Genomic DNA, 21,735 nt, shown 5'->3' with positions numbered 1-21,735 from the left:
AAGGGAGCCATGACTACTGGACTCTTGTTTTCATAACCAAGTTTATGTCACTCTCCAATAATGAAGTAACCAGATATTTTATATGGTTATCTGCTCATCAAGCAGCCAAGAAGTCAACAACAGCGAGTGGGAACACACGATGTTATTCACCACGTGTTATTCACGATGGTGAATAACAGTGTGGAAAGCTGGGGTTTATTCAGCTGCAGGACAGATCCCAGCCCTTTATGATATGGTTTTCATTTAAAAAGAATTAGTTCTTTTGCCCTGGAATCTGGAAGGCAGCAAGTATGAGCTTGTGCCTCAAGGGACAGATAGCACATGGAGCCTGACATGGCAGGGATGGGCAGTGTGGCCTCACACATTTTATCCAAAAGCTTGCTGCCCACACTGCCCTGGATACAGAACTGGCCAAAGCCCACTGGCATCAATGTCAGTCCTTATGGTTTGATCAAAGTTTGTTCTTCAAGGCCATGAAGAACAGGGTGAATCACCCACGATCTTCTCCCCAGCAATAAATGTTCACATTACTGACTCCTTTTTCCTGCAGACATTTGCCCATGGAATTCTCTCTCTCTCACCCTTGCCCCTTTCCCAGAGTGGATAATTCACAGCAGGGCAGGCATTGCCTGATGTATTCCAAGAACTCTGGTGAGATGAAGGAATCCAGCTGCAGTGCAACTGAACACCTGCCATTCCCATGGCCTGCCTCCACTGCTTCTGATTTGTGGGATGTGGCCCCAGCATAGAAACCTGTTCCTGCCAAAGCTTCACAGTGTTCTGGTAAAAGCTGGCAGGTTCTGAGGCTGCAGGGGGCAGTTTACCATGTGGTAAAAAAAAGGAGTGCCCCACCAAATACAAAGTCCTAGAAAAAGCTAAAGTTGGTCAATATATCTACAAATAAACTTGGCAGAAACTCAGCACTGAAGAAGTAGCATCACCTCAGGAAAACACTTTTCTTCTTACTGATCTCAAAAATCACTCCTTTCCAAGTCCCATGTAGCATCTAATATAAATCTCTCCTGGCCCCTTCACTTCCTTAAAGCACTATCCCATCTCCATGCAGTCATCCAACCAGATGCTCAGCATTTCTAAACCCTTTCAGATGCTTTGATACACGTCAACAACACACAGCAGGTTTCTGACACAACAGCATCAGTGGGAGTCAAGGATTGTTTTAATTCCTTCAATCCCTGTCGAAGAAGTGAACACAGATACATCAAAAACCACTCATTGTAAAACATGGATCACTGGGAATCACTTGTCTCACACTGGCTACTTGTCATGATCACAGCTGAGCTGTGACCCTGAAGTAATAATAAAGTTATCTGAAGGCCAGGGGATAACATCCCCAAGAGAATGGATGTACTTAGCTGTTTCCTTGCCCTCCTCAGGATTTAATTCACTTCTTGGATGTAAAAAATTCTCTCCTTCTCACTTGCTTCAGTTTGGTTTCAGAAAAGAGGGAATTGCTGCAGAAGGAGCACAATGACTATGAATGAACCAGCGGTGGGCAGAGAACAACTGCTCATTTCAGAGGCTGCTGTGCTCCATCTGTGGCTCCTTGTGTTTGGAAAGCACCCCGGGGCATCCCAGAGCTAACAAGCTGAAGGGTAACAAGCTGCTTGCTTTCAGCACTGCCTGAAGTGGGTGAGAACGAGACCTTCTGAAAATGTGACATGCATTTCCTCAGAGGATGAAAAGGGAATATAAATTGTAGGGTGGAAAAAAAAAGACCAAACCCAGGGATAGCTGGGTGGGATTTCCCACCCACCAGGCAAGAGAGACAAAAGCTCAGTGAGCAGGCTGACAGCTCTGTCACTCACAGTGTCAGCAACCCAAGGGGAAGCTCTTGTGTGCAATCACTTGAGTGCACTTTTCTCAAAACTCCTGTGAAACCAGTGAAAGCCTCCAGTCAACTGCATTAATGACCAAACCTGAATGAAGAGATGCAGAACGAGACACCCTTAAAAGAAAATCAAGGAGAAGGGAGAAATGGAATATTTGCCAAATATGTGCAACACAAGTAAGCACAGATGTCCCACACTCTGCCCCATCAGGAAGCCACCCACTGCTGAGAGCTGGGGAAGTGGGACAGCCTGGGGAATGCACTGTAGGAGTCAGGAATGCTGGCTGCCTTCCCCACACTGGGAGATGAATTCTCCATTCCTGGAGCTGGGAATGAGGAGATGGCCAACATCAAGAGACAAAGAGGTGTGAAGTAACCGTAGCATATATAAATTCTATCAGCATTGAGTCTTGTGCAGTCCCAGACAAGCCAGTGGGGATGTGTTTCATGGTTCCCAGAGCAGCAGAAGTCCTTTTCACAGAAATATTTTTCATCCTCTTTCTTTTATTCTTCTTTCCTGGTCCAGGTTGTCAATCACTGTGGGCTCACAGATTCAGTGCAAGAAAAATCCATTCTATGTGACCCCCTTTTACTGATTCAAAAAACCCACCAGAACTGCCTAGAAAAAAAAGTTGCACAGGAAATGCATGATCCAATTCCATGATTTGCAGTTGTTCTCAGGCAGTAGATCAGTCTGCAGTAGTTCAGCTGAAGACATTTGCTTTAAGGACATGGCATTTTCAGTGGTATCCCTGTCACAGTCACTTCCACCACTCAGGAGTGCTCCCCTTCCTCAGGGAAACTATTTCTGGTAGTGGTACTCCCGTATACCAGCTCCCTAAACTCTTGGGATTTTTCATAATGGTGCAGCTGGGAAATTAATTTATAACACCAGAACCATCTGGCCTTGGCTGTTCATAAATGATTTGAAAAGTTCAGGAAGCTATCTCAGTCTCACTCCTTTTATCAGCAGGGAGAGACTCAATATCAAACAGGAATGTTGCAAATTATGGCTTGGTATCAAAGCAATTGGGAAATGATATGTTCAGACCGATACTGGAGTGAAATTCTTTGGGTAGTGGGTGTGCCTGGTTGCCTATAAACCTCAAGGCTAAGTTTGATTTCATATTGTCTAAGGGAGTGACACGAGGAAAGTAAAAAGCAACTTGAAAAGAGACACTCTTGCTTCGAATAACTTTGGCTTGAACGTGTTGATGTGAAGACAAATTACAGATAAAGGAAAATAGTTTGTTATCTTCATAAGAAGATACCTCTTTAGAGGGTTTTTAGCTGATAAGAGGTGCAGGGTGCATATCATTTAACTGGTGGCAGCTTTCTGGGGACCGTGTCTGAGTTTTCTCATGTGATTCTGCTCATTTAACACACCTGGCAAACCTGCAAAGTTACTTCAACACACACCATAAACAGTTCAGAATGACCTGCAGGTATGAATGGCAGTACTCCAGGTATAAAAAATAAATATGAATATATTTTCCTAAACAAACAAGTTGGGCTTTTTCTTTGAATGGAGAGAAGCCTCAGGATCATACCTGGATTAGTACTGAGAAGGTAAAATAATTGAGAAAGAGGTAGAAAAATAAACCAAATGGAGATGATGACACTTCACATGAACAGATGGGAGGACTGTGCACACCAGTAGAAAAGCAGACAACAAAGTCATTATTATAGTGCTCCTGCAGGAAAACCCAGTTGGCTGCATTACTTTAAAGCTACTGAACGTGGTCAAATCTGCATTTTTATCACCATCTGACTACTCCTGGCTGTGGTGGCTCATGATGGATATTAGGGAAGAGTTCTGCCTTCTTTGGCTGAGTCTATCCCATGTCACACAGTAGTGTTACACAGCAAGCAGCTTTACTTGAGATAAAGGAGGAACCAGACAGGAAAGAATTCCCCCATTGAAAAGTGCTGGTGGTTGTGTTTTCAGGAGGAAGAAAGGAAGCTGTGCTTTTCCTTTGAAGGAAAGATACTCTTCCTAAGTACAGAGACTACCTAAACTGAGAAGCGAACTGCTTCCAGGGAGCATTTCTTTATCCTGTCTAGCTTTATTGTGTGTAATTAAAATGAACATTTCAAACCTAGATCAGAAACCTGCCACCTCATTACCTGTCTCCGGAGCGATGCCGACAAGCAGCAGGGTGGGAGGAAGGGATCCCAGTGGGAAGCAGGGGGAAGAGCCAGGCAGGATTTGGACTGTCACTGGCAGGTGAGAAACAGCTACCAGAGGGTGGACATCAGAAATTCCTAAAAGGTCAAACTGTCCCATATGTGGGTAAGACCTGGTGTACAAGATGAGTGTCTCAGTGGGGTCTGGAGCAGAGAAAGAAGGTACAGTAAAAAATACTCATTTTTAAGGCTCAACTCCCTGAGCTAATTAGAGTCCAGCAGGAAGGAAACTTTTCAAGTAAGTGAGAAAAAAACACTATGATCAGATTCCTTTTGCTTTGATTTGTTTTACCTAAACAAGCACAAAAGCAGAAAATTGAGAAAACTGTGGGCTATTCTTCTCTTTTTCTGGAAAGTGGGGTTCAAGTAAAGAAGTAGATAACAAAACTCCCTGCTGGGTTGGATGCAGCAATGGGAAGAGGCCCAGCACCTGAGGGAGGGAGGATTTTGCAAATGGAAAGGGGTCAGTAAGAACAAAGCAGGCCTGTTTATTTCATTTCTCTACTAAACTCTTTTTGCTGAATTTTATTTCCCAACACAACTGCTGGCCAAGAGGCAGCCGACCTTGTTGCACCACGGCACAGCCTTCCACTGACATAACGGTTCAAGGGAACCACATTTTCAGAGGCAACAACATTTCCACTGCTGCTGAGTTACTACTGAAGGCTTTTCCAAGTGACAGTCTGGGATTTATCACCTTCCCCAGCCCAGCAGTCATTTTCACCTGGAACCTGTGGAACTCGGCAGGCCAGGCAGACAGCACGGCTTACAGGCTATTGGAACCCAACTGCGAGTGGAAAAGCAAATATTTCATCCAGATCGCTGCCCTTGTATAAAAACAAATGATTATTTGGTAAATGGCACTTACAAACTCTAATATTTCCTGTGCTGGTGTGGAGCGAGAGGCTGCACAATGGGGACTTGTCCTGTCCCCACGTTTTGGGTCACTGGGTGCACGAGGCCGTTGCCAGCAAAGCCAGTGGAGTATGAAACCAAAACTCTTGTAGCAGGAAGCAGAGGCAAGATTTGCCAAATCATTACAGCCCAGCTACTTAACATGGCCTTGGCTTACTCAGCACAGTAAAGAAAGGCAGAGCTGGCAAAGCTACAAAGCTATTGATTAAACCAAAATTGTGTTCCTAAATGACTGTCGCTCGCCTGCTTGGTGCAGTTTTATTATGTCAAGTAAAGCTGTACAAGATGCTCAAAAACAAAGAAATTAGAGGCACTGCAAGGGAATGTTGCTTCACTGGGGATTACACAGAGATCCTTCACAAAGCAGAGAGTAAAACCATAGAAATCCTTGCCCAGAACCACACTAGTGCTTCCCACAAGAGTGCAGAAAGCAACGGGAGGTGGACATTCCCACACCCAGTTCCAATGGTATTGCATTCCAACACTAAATAAACTATCGAATTTGGAAGATATGAGGGTGAGAAAAGAAACTCATGATAGAGGGAGGGTGCCCCACCACCGTGCCAGGATCAGCAGGTTCAGTAACTGCACCTGGTAATATCTTGCAGTTTTACATAAAACTAAAAAAGCACACCCCAAACCAGACCCATTATCCATAGTCTGGCACATGATACTACTCAGACCTCTCCATTCCTCCTCCCTAATCTTCTTTTTCTCTGAGTGATTTCTGTACCTGGTTTTCTTTGTGTGATTTTCCTCTATCCCACTGTCATTGCAAAAACAACCTGCCCAGATAAGGTTAATACAAAAGGGATATTCTACTTTTGGGCCTCCAAATAACTTACTTGGGTATCCTGTACTGCCTTACATTGGGCAAACATATCTTTGTTTAGTGGTGCTCCACCACTACCTCTTCCCCAGGTCAAACAATCCTTGCTGGCAGAAGTGTCCACTGATTTTTTTTTATATGTTTAGATCTGTATCTGTCTTTAATCTCTGCTTCCTTTTGATTAACTTAGCACACAGTTTTCAGAATTCTTCTATCAAGCTACTTAGGTACATAATAACTTGTTTTGTCTAAAACAGACCTCTCTGTGCGTTACCAAAGGTGGAAGAAGCATCTCCTGAAATTTTCAGATATACCTGGTTCTCTCTCCAAACCAGAATATGTTATTAAATCACTGCTTTGATTAGATCATACTAGTTCTGATGTACAAGAATATATGATGAAATAGGCAGTGTTCCATTGTGTCCTTTGGAGTTGTAACTCCAACTTAACTGTGAAAATGTGCTTGTAATTATCTGTGGAAGAATGAAACCTGGAAGGAGGGGAACACGAAAAGGGAGCCTGGGAACACAGAGAGAGAGAGAGAGAGAGAGAGAGAGAGAGAGAGAGAGACATTACACAACAGATTTACAACACAAATGGCAGAAAATAAAATTAGCAACTCCAGGGTGGGTACTGACTGCTGCCAGCATTTCTGGCCAGCCCCAGGGTATGTCTGCACAGCAGCCAGTCACTCCCAGTGTTCCCGAGACTGCAATATACTGGAACAGCTACGTATTCCTGTGGGATTCAAAGTTGAGAGTGCTGGCACCAGGAGAACATACTGGGGCAGGAACTCCCCAGCTACTTGGGAAGTCTTGGTACACCAACACAGTCACTGGTACCTGAGCTTGCTAAAGTAAAGCTTGCATGGGATTGCCTCTGCCTCTGGTCCTCCTGGGATCCAACTGACCTTGATTTTCCACTGCTACAAATGCAAGTTCCAACACACTGGCAGCGTGCTCAGAGCAGCCACACAGGGTTTATACAGGCACAGAGGGAACTGTGCCACAGCTGCCCACCACAAGGCAGAATCTACTCCCAGACTGCCAGCAGAGCCACTGGAGAGGTTTATCCAGGCACTGGCTGCATCCCTGAGCCATCCATAAATGGATATTACCCTACAGACCCATAAGATGAGCACCTCTTTGCAAGGTCTCTCTCTAGGAAAACATTAATTCACAGGAGTGAATAAGATGCCTGTGGGCATGTGTTAAGGTAAAGTCATTAACCACATGCTGAAATCCTACCCTGTGAATGGAAGTCTGGCCTCACTGGCAGGACAGAGGGACTAGAGTTAAAACTGAAGTTGTCCAGATAACCCTGAAACTGAGACTTTGATGCTTCTACATGGTTGATTCTACAACTGAAGTAATGTTGGTTTTCATACCTTTTGGGACATAAGAAGTAACCAGGGGACACACTGCTCCCTGGCAATGAATTGCTGGATTTCTGCAACAGCAACAAAGACAAATTTTCCACAGAAATTCAGGTCGGGCAGAACCAACCTGATAAAAGTGGGACTAACTCGGAGGAACACAGAGCAGAAAAAGCAGCTCAGGTAGGAGCTTGTTTGAAAAACAGAGTTAATGTTTAAAGTCAGCCAAGACAGAAACTACACACAGATGCCTGTATCAGTAGAGCCCTGAGTTCAAGGGTTAGACTATGGTGAGCTGCTCTAAAACATATAAAGAGGGTTGCTGGTCTTTTTTCTTTCAAAACAGCTTCTCAGCTCCCACATCCCATACCTAAATGTTATATTCCCAGATTAAAATGAGAGAAGTTGTAGCAGAGGTTCCTCCATTTCTACAGGGTTCCCAGAACCACTCTCCTTGCCCCATCACCATGGTTTGGCTGCCTGCCTCCACTGCTGACTGGAATCCCAGAACACAAACTGCTCCAGAAACACAAACAGGTTTCTGTCAGCACAGCGGGCACTCAGCATCACTACCTGTCTGCACAGCTCTGGGTCCCATTTACTGGGGTGGTCCTCAGCTTCCACACGAAAATGTTCATTTTTAAAATACATTATGACCAACCCTCTATAAACTGCAGGGCAGGGGAGAAGAAGGGGGACAGTTAATCTCCTCTTTGGTTCTCAGGAATTAAAGCTGTATGGCTGCACCACGCTGAGCTGGCTTTGCCAGTGTCAGTTGTTACAGGGCATTATTCTGCACCTTTGGGATGTGCTCCTCCTCAGCCTGCAGTATTTCCACATTCTGACACATTTGCATGAATCTCTCTGCTGGTGCTGCACTGCACAGATCAGGGAGGCAAGTTTATTCACAGGTCTATCAGCATAAATATCAGACCACAAAGGGAACATCCAGAAAGTGCTTTTCCCTTACCTGCAACATCAGGATTGCTTGAGACACACCACAAAGGCCATACTTAATCATGCAGCAAATTATGCACCCTAAAGTAATTTTAACCGAGTTCCAGCTATCAATACTTAACATCTAAAGCAAATATTCACACTGGAGAGAAACCTGCTGTTTCCAAACTCTTCTCTTGTCTGATTCCAAGCCCAGAGCTGTTTGGTTTGTGCATTAGGGGCTTTTTACCTTTGGACTCGTTTTTGTCCTCATCTGTTTCAGCTTCAAGTTTGAGGCCATGTGGTTTCAGAGTGTTGGCAACAGACTGTTCCTTGCTTATTGTCAGTTGAATTTAATTCCCTTTCTCAAGGGCATCTGACACGTTGTGGCTTCCAGCCATCCCACCTCCGGCTGTTCCCTCCCCAGCCAGGCAGTGCCAGGTTCCGCCAGCTCATGAATGGGAATCTTCCCTCCTCACCCAAGCCTGCCCCCAGCCCACAACAGGAAAGCTGAGGCTGTTGAAAGAAACAGGAATGGCAACAAAGCTGGCATTGTTGTCCTGAAAAACCACTGGCTGCAGCCCACCCGGCTCCGTTTAGGGGTAACGGATATAAGGATGAATCCAGGCTTTTGTTTAAAAAACTTATTTGCCTTTTTTTTTCTTGGGAGAATGACTTGAAAATGGTAACAAAGGCACTGCTGTAGACAAAGAAAGAACCAGGGGAGGGGGAAGTGGCACTATTTTTCTAGAAGTGGGTTGTTCAGGGTGGTCTTCGGGGTGTGAATGTCAGATTGACTTCCCACTGGTGCAGCTCATGGAGGAGGAGGGAAGCACCACTCAGGATCCCAGTTTACTGATGGCCTTGCCCTGCTAGTCTGAGCAATGAGGAGACTAAGAAAGTGTTCAGTGTTCATATCATGTTTATAACATGAAGACCTTGGCCTTGTACTTTTTAAGAACCTCAGTGCCCACTGTGATCTCTGGGTCTCTCCTTTTGTGTAGGTCAGAACACAGAACTTCACCCAGCAAACCCTGGATAAAACCCAACTAACTGTGGCTACGTTCAAGTGTGTTTAAAAGACATCCACTACTGACCCTGCTGAATAAAGGAATGAGGCTTGACGAGGGTCCTGTCTTGTATGGGAAGAAGTTTATGGTTTGCAGCCCTGCCACATATTCAGTGGGCTCTGAATGCCTTTTTGTAAGAGCAAAATTCTTCTCCTGCCTCCTTTTGTAGGAAAAACTGTATCTAAACACAAATGGATGCTCCCTCTGCATCCATGGACCGAAATTATCAACACAGATTGAAAGATTTAAATACAAGAGATAAAAGTCATGTCACTCACCCCATCATCAAGCAACAACAACCCTATAGGTTAAACCTGAGGATGAACTTTCATAGGACCTATTTATTCCTAATGGACCTATTTAATGATGTCTCCATGTTTTCACAGTGCAGCTGCCTGCAACAGTGTTTTTTGCAGTCAGTCCAAATGACATTAGTGGCAGATTAGGAATCTGACACATCAATTAGTAATCCATTCACTTTTTCCAAAGTCCACATCAGAAACTATCTGTGAATGCCAAACTGGGCTTGTGATCTCCACAGACATTTGTTAGTCTTAAGGAAAGAATAATAAATCTCAGCTTTTCTACACTCATAAGGAAATCAGACTTCAGTAAAGCTCACGGTTACGGCTCTCCAAAATTTATATTTTTGCCAATATGGATGTAAGTTTTGATTGGATTTTCTTTTAAAATTAAGAAACTTGCACCTAGTTTTCCTTGGTTTCCATTTTTCAAGCTCATGTCAGCTTCTTTGTGTTCATCTCTGCTGTGGGTTTCCTTATATTTCAATTAAAAACTGCAAGTTTGTAAGTAGAGTCTGAAAACAAATCTACTTACACAAGAGGTGCTAAACCAGGGCTGCTCAGAGCATCCTACACCAGTTCAAAACCAGAAGGATAAGGAGAGGCCTCACACCTTGAAAGGTCAATGAAAGGATCCTGTTGATCTCCAGGCCAGAAAAGCACCAGTCAATTGACCAGTTTGAAATAAGTAACCAGACCACTGGTAGGTGACAGTACAGAGGGATGACTTTAATGCCCAGGTTGGATGGTGAGGGATGGTATTTTTCCCTCTCTGATTTGGCACACTGGGAGTTGACTATACATGGTTATGGCAAGACTCTCCACACCCCTGCAGTGCTCAAATATCTCCCCAATCCCTCTATTTCCATTCCTCTGTTCTCATTTTTTCTCTCTCAGGGAAGTGGTTCATGAGGCAGCTCTGTTAGAAAATTCAGCCTCCTTTGCCATTTGTCCTTCCTCACCTGCACTCTCCATTTTAACTCTCTCCTCACTATGAGATCTAAGCTTCTCCTGGAGCAGAAGGTGCAAAGAAAGGAAGGACATTATGGTCTCACCACCAAAACTGCCCTCAGAAAAGCAAATGGAGTTTGCAATTTTGTGCACAGATGGAGCTGTATCCGAAAGCATTACATCCCCTACTTATGGTGGGGATTTTTTTGCAAGGCATTATTGGAAGGAAGCTTGTCAGTTCTGCTGAGAAACTTGGCAAACACCAGGGCACACCAGACTCACTCTTTTACACAGCTGGATTTTCTGCAGCTCAAGTATTTTTCCCCTCTTGCTCTTGGCCCATCCAAAGATGAGTGCTGAATTTCCCTTAACATTACCCACAGGTTAATTTGTTATTAAGTTTAGGCTCAGTTTAACATCTTGGCATGCAATTTAAATAAAACCAAAACCAAATGTCCTTCATTTCTGCAGAAACCACCCTCGGTTTGGCTCAGCTGCCTTTGGTGTCACTGGAGGGTGAACAGGAGATTCATTTTCGTCTTGTCATTTTTGGTAGTAACCTAAAAATCCTCCATGCAACTTTGAAATACATTGCCATAAAGTAATTGTCATGGAATGAGACTGGCCAGGATCTGAACATGCTACATTGACTCTGACTTAGCTGTGAAATACTCCTTACTCCAGGAAAGGAAGATGCAACAGGCACACAAACTGGAGCCCAGAATGGTGCAGACAAAACTTGGGCACAATTCCTTAGTACAGGAATGATGGTGGGATTTCCCACCTTCCATCCAGAGAAGCTGAAGGAAGGAGCACTTGAAAATCCCAGAGGTACAGTCCTGAGCCCTGTGTAACTTTGTTCCTGGTCTAATTCTGTACCTTACACAGCCTGACTGTGACACAGTTCAACCAGAGTGATGTCAATGGAAAGGGGAAAAAGCTCCTCAGTTTCTGAGTAAGTGCCTGTGACACTGAGCCTGGAGAGCAGGGAATGGGAAGCTGACCTTTGCTTAACTCATGAGCTGCACCAGGAGGATGCAGCTGACTCTTCCACTCAATTTTCTTCTGTCCAGGGGATATTTTCAGGCAGCTTTAAAGAGTCTTCAAAGTCACCTGCAGAGAGTACCCAGTAATCTCATCCTGCACATTTCTGTCTGACTCGGGGTTATCACGTTCTTTCCTGTTTTTTCCCATGTGTTCAAAGGGTGTTCCTTAGGTGTGATCGAGCTGATAAATCAAGTTATATGATTTCTTTCTGCTGATCAAATAATAATGCCTAGGGGCATTTCCAAAATACTGATGTTTACCATTTCAGTCACAGCAGATTACTTCACTTGCAGAGATGAAACCATTACCAAACTATTTAACTATTAAAGTCCTTGACAGAGACACCTGAACTTCAGAGAAAATTTAGCAAGTTCAAAGACTTTGAAGTTGATGGTGGTTTTATGGACCTATTCTGTGCAGTGAAGAAAAGCAGAATTTGTCTCTATTACCATCAATCATTTAAGAGAAGAGGCCTCTTTGTGCCACTCAGAATCAGAAGAGAGAGTAGAAAACAGGGGAAAATCAACTGGATTTATGTGTGCTGAAACGAATATTTATGTGAGCCTCCCAAAAATTAAGTTAGGTACCAATGTGCCAGATTTATGAAATCATAACAAACATGCCACACTGGTAATTGCACTTGTCTGGCTTTAAACAAAAGTGTGCTCCAGGGGCAGAAGGAAAGAAGGAAACAGAAGGACAAGTTCTTACTTGTGCCCAAGTTCATGTGCAATTGTAAAAGCCAGATTGAGACCATTGTCTTCAGCAAGAACACACTTCCTCTTGGCACTGCAGACACCTCCCAGGTAAGCGATTCCTGCAACATAAATACAGAGAATGGCTCCATCAGCATCAGTGGCTCAACCAGAATGACAAAAAATGCAACCGGCAGGAAAAACACCAGAGCAGTTTGCACACAAAATCATCTGAGTAGTTTGTTCATCATCCTATTGAAGAATCAGTCCAGAGTTTAGTCAGACAGGAAATAAGTTAAACACACCTTCACTGCTTTCCTTGGAAAATATATTTCACTGTTTCAAAAATATATTTCACTGACTCAGAAATTCATCTAAGCTTGTCCATTAATGCCCTCTACTACAAGATGCAGTGAAGTATCCTGAATAAGCATTTAAATGGAGTTCTTCCAAACTTCAGAATAAAGTTGGGGACAGGGGATAAAACAATAAAGCAGAAACTCTGGAAAGATCTTACATTTCCCCATAGTTTCACACTCAAAAGACAGCAAGAGTGTCAGAGCCAGAGAAGCTGGCAAACTGCTGACGGTGAGTCACAAAGCCAGTGGAGGTGGCAGAAGTCCTCTATGGCTTGGTGGAATTTAGGATTTGATCCCATGCACAGGATTCTCCAGGCCTGTTTGTGTGGGCACCACAAATGGTTTGAGGCTGAAGCCAAAGAGGAATTCAAAAGTTACTGCATGAAAACTCTGCTGTGGAAGAACAACAGTCCTCAGATGCCCTTCCTGCACCCAGACTGTCCCCTCAGAAAGTGCCACTGGACTTGGAAATGCTGGGGTGGCATCACAGGCCACGCTCAGGACAATTGGCTGTTGAGACTTTGTTTCATCTGCCACCTGGAAAACGCAGTTGAGCCACTGGGAGCTGGGCACAAAGGTTAAAGGCAGGGGGTTTTGTTCATACACTGCTAAACAAGCCCCTAAAAAGCCACAGAACAGCTCAGTGCACGCACAAAACAAGATTCCCAGATGGCACAGGGCAACCTAAATGTCCCTTCAGCCACTCCACACATCCCTCTGCCACGCTGGAAGCAAGGGAAGTGTAAAGACCTTCCCCAAACGCCTCTCAGTTTTTTCACAGTGGATATATTTGCTTGTATTTTTATTTAACAGACAACAAGAAATGTAATTCCTCCCTGGAACACTGTTCCCACGGAGGGGTAGCTGGGATCTGGCTGCCTTTAAAGAGCAGCCCATGACCATGCACTGGAGACACGGGCTCTGCTTTTTTCCTTTCTCTTTTTTTATTTTCTTCCCTCAGAGCTGACAAAGCTGCGTTTATCAGAGTGCAAATGTAAAACTTCAGACCTGGGGGAAGTCCAGCTCTGTTCTTATGAGTTTTGACAACAATAAGGATATGGATATTTGTTGCCAAGGGTATTCTGGATGGAATGAAGGGATGGGCAACAGCCTTTTACTTCAGCACGTGCAGCAGAGAGCGAAGGCAGAAATCAGACCCTAACAGTTGCTTATTTTAAAAGTGCTGACTGTGAAAGGCCAGATTCATACCACATGCAAAAAATGAAGATTTAATCTTTTAAATCAATGGCCACAGAAGGCTGGGTTTCAGCACTTTAATCAACTGACTTGCTTTTTACTCACAGAATAATCCTAAGGATGTCAAGGAATTGCTCAAGAAGTAACAGCCTTCTTTGAGAAAGATTTTTGAGGTTACAACCTCAGTCCACACACCTGATGGGCTAAGGAATGTGCCACTTTTTGGTTAAAGGGAAGCAAAAATGAGGTACTAGAGCCACAGAAGCTAGAGATGAAAAGGAACCATTATGGCACTCAGCCAACCTTCTGCTTCTTTAGATTTGTGCCTTTCTGCATTTTTGAGTTCTCAAACCCTCCTTTTACTGAATATTTTATTGAATGTATGAATATTTTGGTTCCCTCTCAGCAGATTCAGGTACAGCAAACAGCAATGACCAGAGCAGGATTCTTACCAGAAGCGTTTTATCCCTACTACTAAACCTGATTATTCCACCTTCATCTTCCATTAACCTGTGCCAATATCACCTCAGTTGTATCTGATACACGAGGTTTTGACTGAGAAGCACCAAAACAGAACTGCATTTTCAGCTCAGGGTTCAATCAGTCAAGTCAGTTTAGCTGGAAATGATTCGTGCCAAGTTCAGACTTCATAAAATGAGGCTGAGTCTATGTTTGCCATCACTTGGAGATGGAAGGGGGCAATATTGCCATGTTTGGGAGCAGTGGTGCAGCAAAACAGCCCAGAATTCTATTAAAGAGGTTAAATACCAGTTAAAATGTCACATACATTACCTCAAACAGAAATTCTTCTCAAGTCTTTGTTTAGTGGCTCTAATCCCCACTGAACCTGGCAATAACACTGCTCTGTGCTAAGAGCCTCATTATTTAAAGGTGGAAAACTTAATTAAGGACTTGTACATCCACCAGTGGTTGAAGGTTGAAGTGGACTGTGGCTCAGTTACAGACTGTTAGTCATCTCTTTTTATTAGTTATTTTCAATGCTTAATGTGAATCCTGTGTGGCCATTTTATAATATTTGCAGTGATCAATTAAAAAAAAATGTAGACATCTAAAATTAGTTTATTATTACAGAAATGGACTGGGCAGAGAAAGTCATAATCCTGGAAGAGCAGAGAGCAGAAACCTTTGGAGCACATGGAATGAAGTCAGTAAGAAGTGCAGCTCATGAACTGCTGAGTGCTTATTAATAGGAGTCATTCCGGAACAGCAAGCCAGTTATAACAAATTGTACAACATCTGAAGCCTGAAAAAGTTTGCCTCAGAAACGTTTCTGAAATATATATTTTCTATCAAATGATTTCCTAAAACTATAATTTTCTTTTGGACCAATGCATTTCACCATTAGTTCTTTCATCAGAACATAAATAGCAAATAAGTTATTCATCTGCAAACATAATCCAGTTTTTCAGCAAATATATCCAAACTACTCAGATAAATACAACTTTTTTGTGACCCAGTGCAATGATCCATATAATTGATATGCAGAGAAAAATACACCTTTAACCAACAGCCATAGCAGCACAATGCCTTGGTAGCTGCATTAATATGATTTATTTTCTTCGCTGGGATGAATGGAAACTGCTGTTTGCCTCTTCAAATTTCCAGATTTCTATCTGAGCCTTTCAAGTCTGCAGAACTGGAATTCAGATATGTTTGTGAAAATCCTGGCATGCTGTGGTTCTACCAGGCTGGGAATGATATAGGAGGAAATTCTTTTATTTGGTAATTTTGCTCCTGGTCCTGTCGGAGAGACAGGTGTGTGAAAATGAAAAATAGGAAAGAAAGCTGAACTGGGGTTTTTGCTTATTTTTAAAAAAATACCTCACACTTCTCATGTGCTTCTGCAAACACACAGACAGTGGGGAAGAAAGTCCTTATCTTTCAGATACACTGTCAGCAAATACCTCAAGTCTATTTTTAATATAAAAAAAGGTCAAGCAGGAGCATCAGTGGTAAAGGAAAGCCAAATACTATTTTTACTATTCCCGAGCATGAGGGTTTTTTCCTTTCTCTCCTGAGAAATTACATAATTACAGGCCATAACTTCTGTGCTTGGGCTTGAACAGGCAGAGCTCTCTGCACTTCCACAGCAAACCCTAGGACACAGGCAACTGTGTAAACTCACTTTTTATCCAAAAAGTTGTCATACATAAACAGTTTGCAGCTGTTGGCCTCTCTGCCAGCTAATGAGCCCTCCACCAGCAATATCTCTGAGGGGAATGATTCCATTTATCCCACCAGCTCAGCGAGGCATTAGGATATTACACACTTGCCACAGGGATGGCCAAAGCTGGGAGAGCACAAGTTCTGCTGCGTGGGCTCCCATTCTGCCCTCTTTCAAACACCAGGGGCTTCCTCCTGACGCCTGGGGAATATTCACTCAGCAAGTGGTTTGTCCAGGTACTCCAGCTTTCAACTCTCTAATGTCTTGTTTTCATTGCGCTCCTAATACTTTAATCTCTTCTTTTGCCAACCACCTCTGGATACAGAACTTTTACTTGATTAAAACTTGGCTGGCTCTCCTCCTCTCAATGTATTTGCTGTTGGGAAGGGAGCCAGGCTCCAAGTCCTCAAGTCTGCTTGGCACAGATGGAGACTCCCTGCATATCCACATGCTCAGAGCAAACCTCCCATTCCCCATCATTACTACTTTGGTGCTGAGCTGGATGTTTTTCTCATCCTCCCACGATTTTCAATTTGTGCAGCTCACACATTGCCATCAATTACATTCCTGTAGCCTCTCTTAACATCCTCCACAAGGAAAACCAGGAAACCCTGAAGTGATTCATGCTCTGCCTTTCCATTCAATGGCAATGATATGTTTGACAGAGATGCCCTGCCTGTATTTACACACCAAGTCAGTCACCAAGGGAATCTTTCAGTGCTTATGATACTTAAAATGAAAAATGCTTCTCCTTCCTATTAAGCCTATACAGAAAAGGTTCCAAAATTTAAAAAAAAAAATAAAAAAATTAAAGAAGTACCCATTAAACTGCCTCCAAGATAGGTAATCACACAATCCCTGTCCTACAGCTGAGTAAACAGAGGCCTCAAGAGTCAGCGGTATCCAGGTGAAAAAGAACAGTATCCATGGAAGGACCTCTCCAGCATGTACAACACAGACAGGCTGAGGCTGTTACCACTGTCCCACTGAGCCTCCAGTTCCAAATTTGGTTTACAGGGATCATCCACAGGGTGAGCTGTTCCTTCATTTTATGAGAATGTCCTCATTCAAAGCTGGACATGCAATTTTAGTGGCACAGATTAATTTGGCTGGGTAATCATCTCGATGCCAATCCTGTTAATCTTGCAGCATGGTTTCCATTAGAGTTTAATATTCATGCATGGAAACTGTTTTCCTTAGCCACAATTTTCATTGTTACAGTATTTAATGAAAACCACGCTGGAAACAATACACTCATCATGAATCACAAGTACAGAAATTACAGTACAACCACCCAATGCACGAGGGACAGCTACAGTCAGGTAGGAAAACAAGTTAATCATCACACCAAGTGCTGTACCCAGTGCAAGTCACAATATTTTGAACTCAGGTATTTATACAAAAAGAGTGTCTGATGCCATGGACCATCCAAGGGAATGGGCTCCCAGGCACTGCAACAAGTCAGCCCTATCCCTATTCCAAAAAGGATATAACCCACTCTTTGTCTCACTCTCTTCATAAAAGAGACAAAAACAAGTCCAGGGAAAAAATCAGTCCACTATTCACTTGACCTGTTTGAGTGGCAGAACATCCAGTCCCTGCTCTGGCCTTAAATTCCCTCAATGGGGGGCAGATGCATGAATCATATCAAGGAAACAATGATTTATAGGACTGGGTAGGCACTCAAATAAAAAGGGAACAGTCAAGGAAAAATCCTCAAAAGGATTTTGTAATCCTGCAGAATTTAAGCAAGAACACCATCCAGGCAGGTGTGTTGTGTAAATGACTTCCTTACTTTGAGCTGGTGGAGGAATGAAGGGGAAGCAAGCCCCAGCACTAATTTTTTTGAGCATTGGAAAGTCCATGTCCTTTCTGCAGGCAGCAGATGATGTGGATTCATGACAATCCTAGGAAACCTCTTGCTAAGGGCATGTGAGGTTCACTCACCTGACTTCAGAGCACACATTTGTTTTTATACAAGTTTTCAAATGGTATCCCAGTCCCTGTATCTCCCTCTCTGCCTCACTGAGAAAGGGGCAAGCACCACACCAACCTTACAAAAAGTGAACTAAGACACTCAAAAATGAACTAAAACATTCAAATAACTGCCAAGATCCCACAAGAAGCAACCACTACTCCTGAGAACACCCACCAGACCCCGATGTTCTGTACTCAGGCAACTTGTTGCAAATGTGTCCATCATCACAGAATCATCTTCTCTCTTTGGAGAATCTCCCTCACCCCAAATTTCAACAAGTTCCTTGCCTCCAAACCAGCATGACCTGTAGGGATGCAGCACTTTTCCAGAACACAGTGTGCTCTGGGCTGGACACCTCCCCTCCGGACTGACTGCAGTGCCCAATAAAATCACTTCTTCCTCATAACTCTGAAAACACTGTCACTTCCAGCACACACAACTGCTGTCAGGATCCCCAAAGCCCCACAAGAACAATAAACAGCTGAAACACAAAGTGTAGGTACTTTCTGAATCTTGATTTTCATTGCACACACTCGGAAGGACTCACCAATAAAATCTCTCCGATATTCACTGTACCAGCTGTGATGTCTCTGGAGCTGATAATGTAACACTCCTCAGAACACAAGGTCCTTACAGCCCAAATGAGTGAAAGGCACAATAACTTTGGTAGGAGATGCTTTTCTGACTACTGGGAATAAAAAAGATACTTGGTGCTGAATATTGCAATGGCACCCAAGGGTCCAGTGACTGACCCTGGATAAGGCTCCACAAGACCAGAGCTCTAACTGAGCTCTGTGAACCTGTGAACCTGCAGAGGCAGCAGGATTTAATCAGTAGAGCTTAAAGGAGCACTTTTGCTATCTTCTTTTTCTCTGTTTAATTACCCTGCAGGACAGCAATTAATGGGACATGTGGAATCCCTTCCCCAGCAGGGCCAACTCTCAGCTTTAGCTTTCAGTCTTTCTGCAGGGCTTTTATATTTCTTGGGAACCCTCCTGCGGTTTTCCAACTTTAATGAATGAATCATTTATCTGCTCCTTTACCAACTTGCCCACACACAGACACTCCCCAAGATGGCAAGAGCTTTATTCTAATGCTACTTGCACTGGATTTACACTCTGCTAATTCACTGATTTAGGTAGAATCTCTCACAGTGTACCAGGGATGCCCAGACAGCTGAAAAGCCCTAGAGGATCAAGACCTCTCCTGACTTTAGGGGTAACTGTCCTCACCCACACCAGTAAAAGGCTGTTTCAGATACCAAATGCAGTGAGATAAGAAAGCTGACAGATATTCTAACACCTTTTTGGCCTGGAAGACCCTTTATCCAAGGCCTACAAAAACATCATTCATAGTGGATTGTGCCAGCAAAGAGCAGACAACCTTCAGAAACCCTCTGAGGTTTGGCATGAGCATCTTTGGAAACCAAATTCCTTTCCAATGCCAGTCACAAGAATTTGTGATCACAAAAATATTCACCAAACGTATGGTGTTCACTGGATTTTAAAGAAATCTGGAAACAAGCACACTGGTGAGCCTCGTGGAGAGCTATCCATCAGGAATGACATGGGTACCACTGATCTTGCCTTGGAGCAAGGAAATGCATTAAAAGACCACCTGAAATTCTTTCCTGCCCTGATTTTCTAAGCTTTTATGAAAAAGCTCTGGGATCTGAGACATCAGCAGAGCAGGAGATAAAAAGAAATACCCTGTCTGTTTGACATCTGCTCTTTGTTCAGCATGACAACCTCTGTGCCATTAATGTGGCTCCTCCCTTGCAGCAAACCATCCCTCCCCTGCATGGCAGCACATTAATAAATCCTCCCCATCCAAGGTGACAGGAGGAGTGGCTTCATTAACTGGAGCAGAGGAAGCAGGGTCTCATCTCCGTGTTTACTCTCCTTTGATATGCTAACAGCCACATTCCAGACAGCTTCTCCCAAACACTCCCCAGCCACCAGAGCTGATCTCAGGCAAACACACAGCTCCTTTCTGCAACCCTGTCTCTCCAGTGTAATATGAAGTTTGGGATATTTAGTCCAAATCAGACCACCATTCCTGGGTGTAGATTCCCAAAGCCTGGCAGCCAGTGTACCACCTCTTTATGGACATCACTGCATGGTGCTGAAAGTCTCCATGCTCACACACATATATGGAATTACATGGGCTTAATTACTCCAAGTAAGATATATTAGGACAGGTGTACTCCTGTTCAGAGGAAAGGCAGGAGAAGAGGTGGCCAGGTGGATCTGAGAGAGGGATTCCAGTTGGGGAATACTGGATGAGTTAACACACAGTGCTGGGAAGTATATAGAAGCCTGGAATAATTCAAATTCAGTGAACAAGGCAGGAAGACAAATGGGAAGAGATCAGGGAATGAGGACAGACTGGGACAGAAAAGTAGCAAATGGAGATAATATGGGTTTTCCAGAAGGCTTCAAGAAACATGACTTTGATCTCCTAAGCAGCAGGGAGTCACTTCTGAGGGAGGCAGGGGTCAAGGAGGGCAGGAGATAAGATCAGAAGGGAAGATGAGCTCTCTGAGAACTTGTGTGTACTTACTGCTGGAGGAAAATGGGCCTCCAGCCCCGGGTCACATCTCTGGAATGCCAGGCTCACCTGAGGAAAGGCAGGAGCTGGACTGCAACAAGACCTGGTGAGGGCGTGGAAGTATTCGGGCAGGGAGGTGAGGGCAAAACCTGGCACTTGGCATAAGGGAGGGACAGCTGTTAGAGCTGGGACAGAAACAAGTGAGGGAAATGAGGGGGACATGAGCTATTGGGAGAAAAAGAGACAGGCACAGGGGACAAGGTTGTTCAAGGATATCTTGCTCAGAAAGGAATCAGATGTGGCAGAAGTCAGCAGAGATCTGCTGCTTTTGAAAGCCTGAAGGAACTGTGAATTCAAAGAAAACATCACCATTACTGTGAAACCAAACTGCAAAGCAGGATGTGGACTCTGGCCCCGGAGAGTCACCCCTCCTGGGGCTCCAGGGCATTTGGATTTGAATATCTTCTGTTGGCCTCACGCTGTGCAGTGGATGTTCTGTGGTGGCACTGCAGAGATGAACCTGCTGGTCCTTTCTACAAAATGCTGCACAATTAAGCAGGATTTTCCCTTCTCAAATGCTTTTTCATCTTCCTTTTTTCAGGTGAGTTCTGTGGCTTCCACTTTTGAATCTGTCAGTTTGTCCCTGCAACTCATCTGAGCCATCTGCTTCAGCAGAGGGGCTGAACTCAGAGAGAAGGAAGAAAACTATCAAATCAGAGCTTTTAATGAGCCTGCTAAACAAAGAATAACATGGAATTCACCAACAGAGATCTCAGAGCCTTCAAATTCCTTGGTATCTGCCTTTCAGAATGAAGAGACAAGATCAGACTTGGCAAGAAATCAGAAAAAATATTTGTAGTCCCTGTACCAAACAGCATCTGCTTTTAGAGTGAACAGTCAGGGTCCAGCATTCAGTTCCAGTTTTTCCTTCCTGCAATGGCAAACAGTAAGAAACTCATGAAGCTTTGCAAATAAATTAAAAGATTCTTTTAAGAGTTTCAAAAGCATTCCTGAGCCGTGCCTATCTCAGCCTGCCCTGGTATTGGGTTCGTGGGCAAGGATCAGTCCTGCAATGGTTAAACAACATTCAGGAATGCACAATGAACATCATTTCACTGTCTGGAGAGTGTCAGCCCAGTCTGCTGTACGTTCTGGAGATGGCTGAACACCTGTGCTGCTGATGAATGGCATTCTTCCACAGCTCTCCATTAGATGCTTCCCATGTTCCTACAGAATGAGTAAGCAATTGTTACTCTCAGAAAGTGACTGAATCTACACTTTGGAAACATGTTAAGATTTGAAGTGTATTT

At 43.8% G+C, this 21,735-nt stretch overlaps 1 protein-coding gene across 1 annotated transcript in view; it reads right to left on the bottom strand.

Annotated features, from left to right (window-relative positions):
- Positions 1–21,735, bottom strand: part of ADAMTS17 (ADAM metallopeptidase with thrombospondin type 1 motif 17) — a 165,563-nt gene that overhangs the window by 93,212 nt on the left and 50,616 nt on the right. The window contains exon 8 of the mRNA XM_027714826.2: positions 12,173–12,278. Coding sequence (XP_027570627.1) covers positions 12,173–12,278 — 106 coding nt within the window. The remainder of the gene's footprint in view (positions 1–12,172; positions 12,279–21,735) is intronic.

Source organism: Pipra filicauda, unplaced genomic scaffold (genome assembly GCF_003945595.2).
Source record: "Pipra filicauda isolate LSUMZ 115617 unplaced genomic scaffold, ASM394559v2 scaffold70_size2993248_pilon, whole genome shotgun sequence".
In the NCBI taxonomy this organism is placed as follows: Eukaryota; Metazoa; Chordata; class Aves; order Passeriformes; family Pipridae; genus Pipra; species Pipra filicauda.
The sequence above is the reverse complement of the archived record's forward strand: the minus strand, read 5'-3'. Positions and strand labels throughout refer to the sequence as shown.